Here is a 2,741-nt window from a genome sequence, read left to right on the forward strand (position 1 = left end):
CGGCCCAGTGGTGCACTGCTACAGTGTGCCGCTTGGGAGCACGGCAGCGCTCCCGCTGAGGGTTCGGATCCCACATACAGACCGGCCGCTCACTGGCTGAGCGAGGTGCGGGCGCAACACCGAGGGTTGCGATCCGTTGCCGGTCATGAAAAAAGACAAAAAGGAAAAAAAAATAAATTAAAAAAAAAATAAAAATAAAATAAAATTTTTGCTAACTATGTATCCGACAAGGGATTAATATCCATAATATACTAGGAACTCAAGCAATTATACAGTTAAAAAAATAATAATAACCCAATTAAAAAATGGGCAAAGGAACTGAATAGACATTTTTAAAAGGAAGACATACAGATAGCCAATAGGTACATGAAAAAATGCTCAACATCACTAGTCATCAGGAAAATGCAAATTAAAACTATGTTGAGATATCATCTCACCCCAGTTAGACTGGCTATAATAAAAAAGAATGAGAATAACAAATGCCGACGAGGATGCAGAGAGAAGGGAGCCCTCCTACACTGTTGGTGGGACTGTAAATTAGTATGACCACTATGGAAAACAGTATGGAGGTTTCTCAAACAACTACAGATAGATCCTCCATATGATCCAGCAATTCCATTTCTGGGTACATACCCAAAGGAATGGAAATCATCATGTCAAAGGGATACCTGCACTCCCATGTTCATCGCAGCTCTGTTCACAGTAGCCAAGATATGGAACCAACCTAAATGTCCATTGATGGATGACTGGATAAGGAAACTGTGGTATATACACACCATGGAATACTACTCTGCCATAAAAAAGAATGAAATTCTCCCATTTGCAACAGTATGGATGAGTTTGGAGACACTTAACGTTGAGTGAAATAAGCAAAGCACAGAGGGATGAATACCGTATGTACTCTAAGGAAAGAAAATGGTGTGTTGGACTTGCAGAGGGAGAGAACATACCTAGGGATTCAAGTTGGAGTGGTGAAAGGGGGATGGGGAGGTCGGTCAGGGATAATTGAGGGGATAATTGGGTAGGGGACACAAGGTATAATCACAATTTGTGGTAGTGGACATGCTGCCAGTATGGATCTGGCCATCACATCTTAGGCACGAGTGGTGACAATTTGCTTTGTACCCCATGAATATTCATAACCAATAAAGACAAGACAAAATAAAACAAAAAAAAGAATTGAAAATAAATGTGAGAATACAAAAAAAATTTATTTAAAAGTTATTTTTAAGTTTATTTATTTATTTATTTTTGGTTTTTGCATAGGTTTTTTTTCCCTTCAGATAAGAATTCTAAAGAGAGAGAACCTTTTTTTTTTTTGGCAGCTGGGATAGTATGGGGCTCCAAACCCTTGACCTTGCTGTTATCAGCATCATGCTCTCCCAAGTGATCTAACCTGCCAACCCAAGAGAACTTTCTATGTGGGAAGTAATTAGTAACAAGCTGTCCTTGACTCCTCTCCCTGCTTCTGGAAGTTTTTATTGTTTTTTGTTTTGTTTTGTTTTTTTTATTTTTTAGTGGCTGGCCAATACGGGGATCCGAACCCTTGACCCTGGTGTTATAACACTGCGCTCTAACTGAGCAACTGGCCAGCTCCTTGTATTTTATTTCTTTGTTTGTTTTGTTGTTGGGAGTTTTACTGTTTGGTCTGTCTCAGTTCCACCTGCAGTGTTGGGACTCTGCTGGAAAGGCTGCTGTTTTCACCCCATCTGATCCCTTAATTCATTCTGATCCTTTATGTGTTTCCCTTTCCTTATTTTGAATAAGTTTCTTTTGAAAATTTGCAACTTTTTCTTGATTCAACCAAGTCAGGGCTGGTAGGGAGATGAAAATAAACATTAGGAGCCTGGAATAATCTTAAGTACCAGTCCTTCTACTGTTGTTTCTGGCTGTGTTTAAGATTTTTTTCTCTTCCTTTAGTGTTCAGTAGTTTACTATGATGTACCTATGGGTGTGTGTGTGTGAGTGTGAGTGTGAGTGTGTGTGTGTGTGTGTGTGAGTGTGAGTGTGAGTGTGTGTGTGTGTGTGTGTGNAAAAGCACTGCTCTTTTTAACTTCTTCTTTTTTTTTTTTTTTAAAGATGACTGGTAAGGGGATCTTAACCCTTGACTTGGTGTTGTCAGCACCGCACTCTCCCAAGTGAGCCACAGGCCGGCCCCATCTTTTTAACTTATAATGTTGCTATTTAGAAGCCCAATGTCATTCTGACTCTTGAGCCTTTTTATGAAGCCTGTTTTTTTTTTTCTTAGTGCTTATAGCTTTATTTTTTTTGACCCTAGAGTTCTGAAATTTCACTATGAGAAGACGTGGTTTTTCTTTAGTATGGCTGATTTAAGAAATATTTAGAAGGTTGAATTTATAGGACTTGACACAATGAAAAAACAATTATGGAATAAGTGGACAGACGTTATTGGAAGTTAATGAAAGCTGTGAGTTATGGAAATTGTATGGTCTTCTTTAGAAGTGATTCTCAGGCTTCATTTTACAGAGTCCGGAAGATAAAAGAATATGATGCTAATTTTAAAACAAAGGACTTCCCTGAAAAAGCTAAGGATATCTTCATCGAAGCTCACCTTTGTCTAAACAAGTAAGTGAACTCCCTATCTTGTAGTCATTCTGTTCTCAGTGCTATTAGTCTAGGTACAGTTTTATGTTTTTTTAATTTATTTTTTAGGGCCGGCCCGGTGGCGCACTGCTACAGTGTGCCGCTTGGGAGCACGGCGGCGCTCCTGCCGAGGGTTC

The 2,741-nt window shown here is 39.3% G+C and overlaps 1 protein-coding gene across 1 annotated transcript in view; it reads left to right on the forward strand.

Moving 5' to 3' along the window:
- Positions 1–2,741, forward strand: part of MRPL45 (mitochondrial ribosomal protein L45) — a 22,848-nt gene that overhangs the window by 6,724 nt on the left and 13,383 nt on the right. The window contains exon 4 of the mRNA XM_008570975.1: positions 2,488–2,586. Coding sequence (XP_008569197.1) covers positions 2,488–2,586 — 99 coding nt within the window. The remainder of the gene's footprint in view (positions 1–2,487; positions 2,587–2,741) is intronic.

Source organism: Galeopterus variegatus, unplaced genomic scaffold (genome assembly GCF_000696425.1).
Source record: "Galeopterus variegatus unplaced genomic scaffold, G_variegatus-3.0.2 Scaffold649, whole genome shotgun sequence".
NCBI lineage: Eukaryota > Metazoa > Chordata > Mammalia > Dermoptera > Cynocephalidae > Galeopterus > Galeopterus variegatus.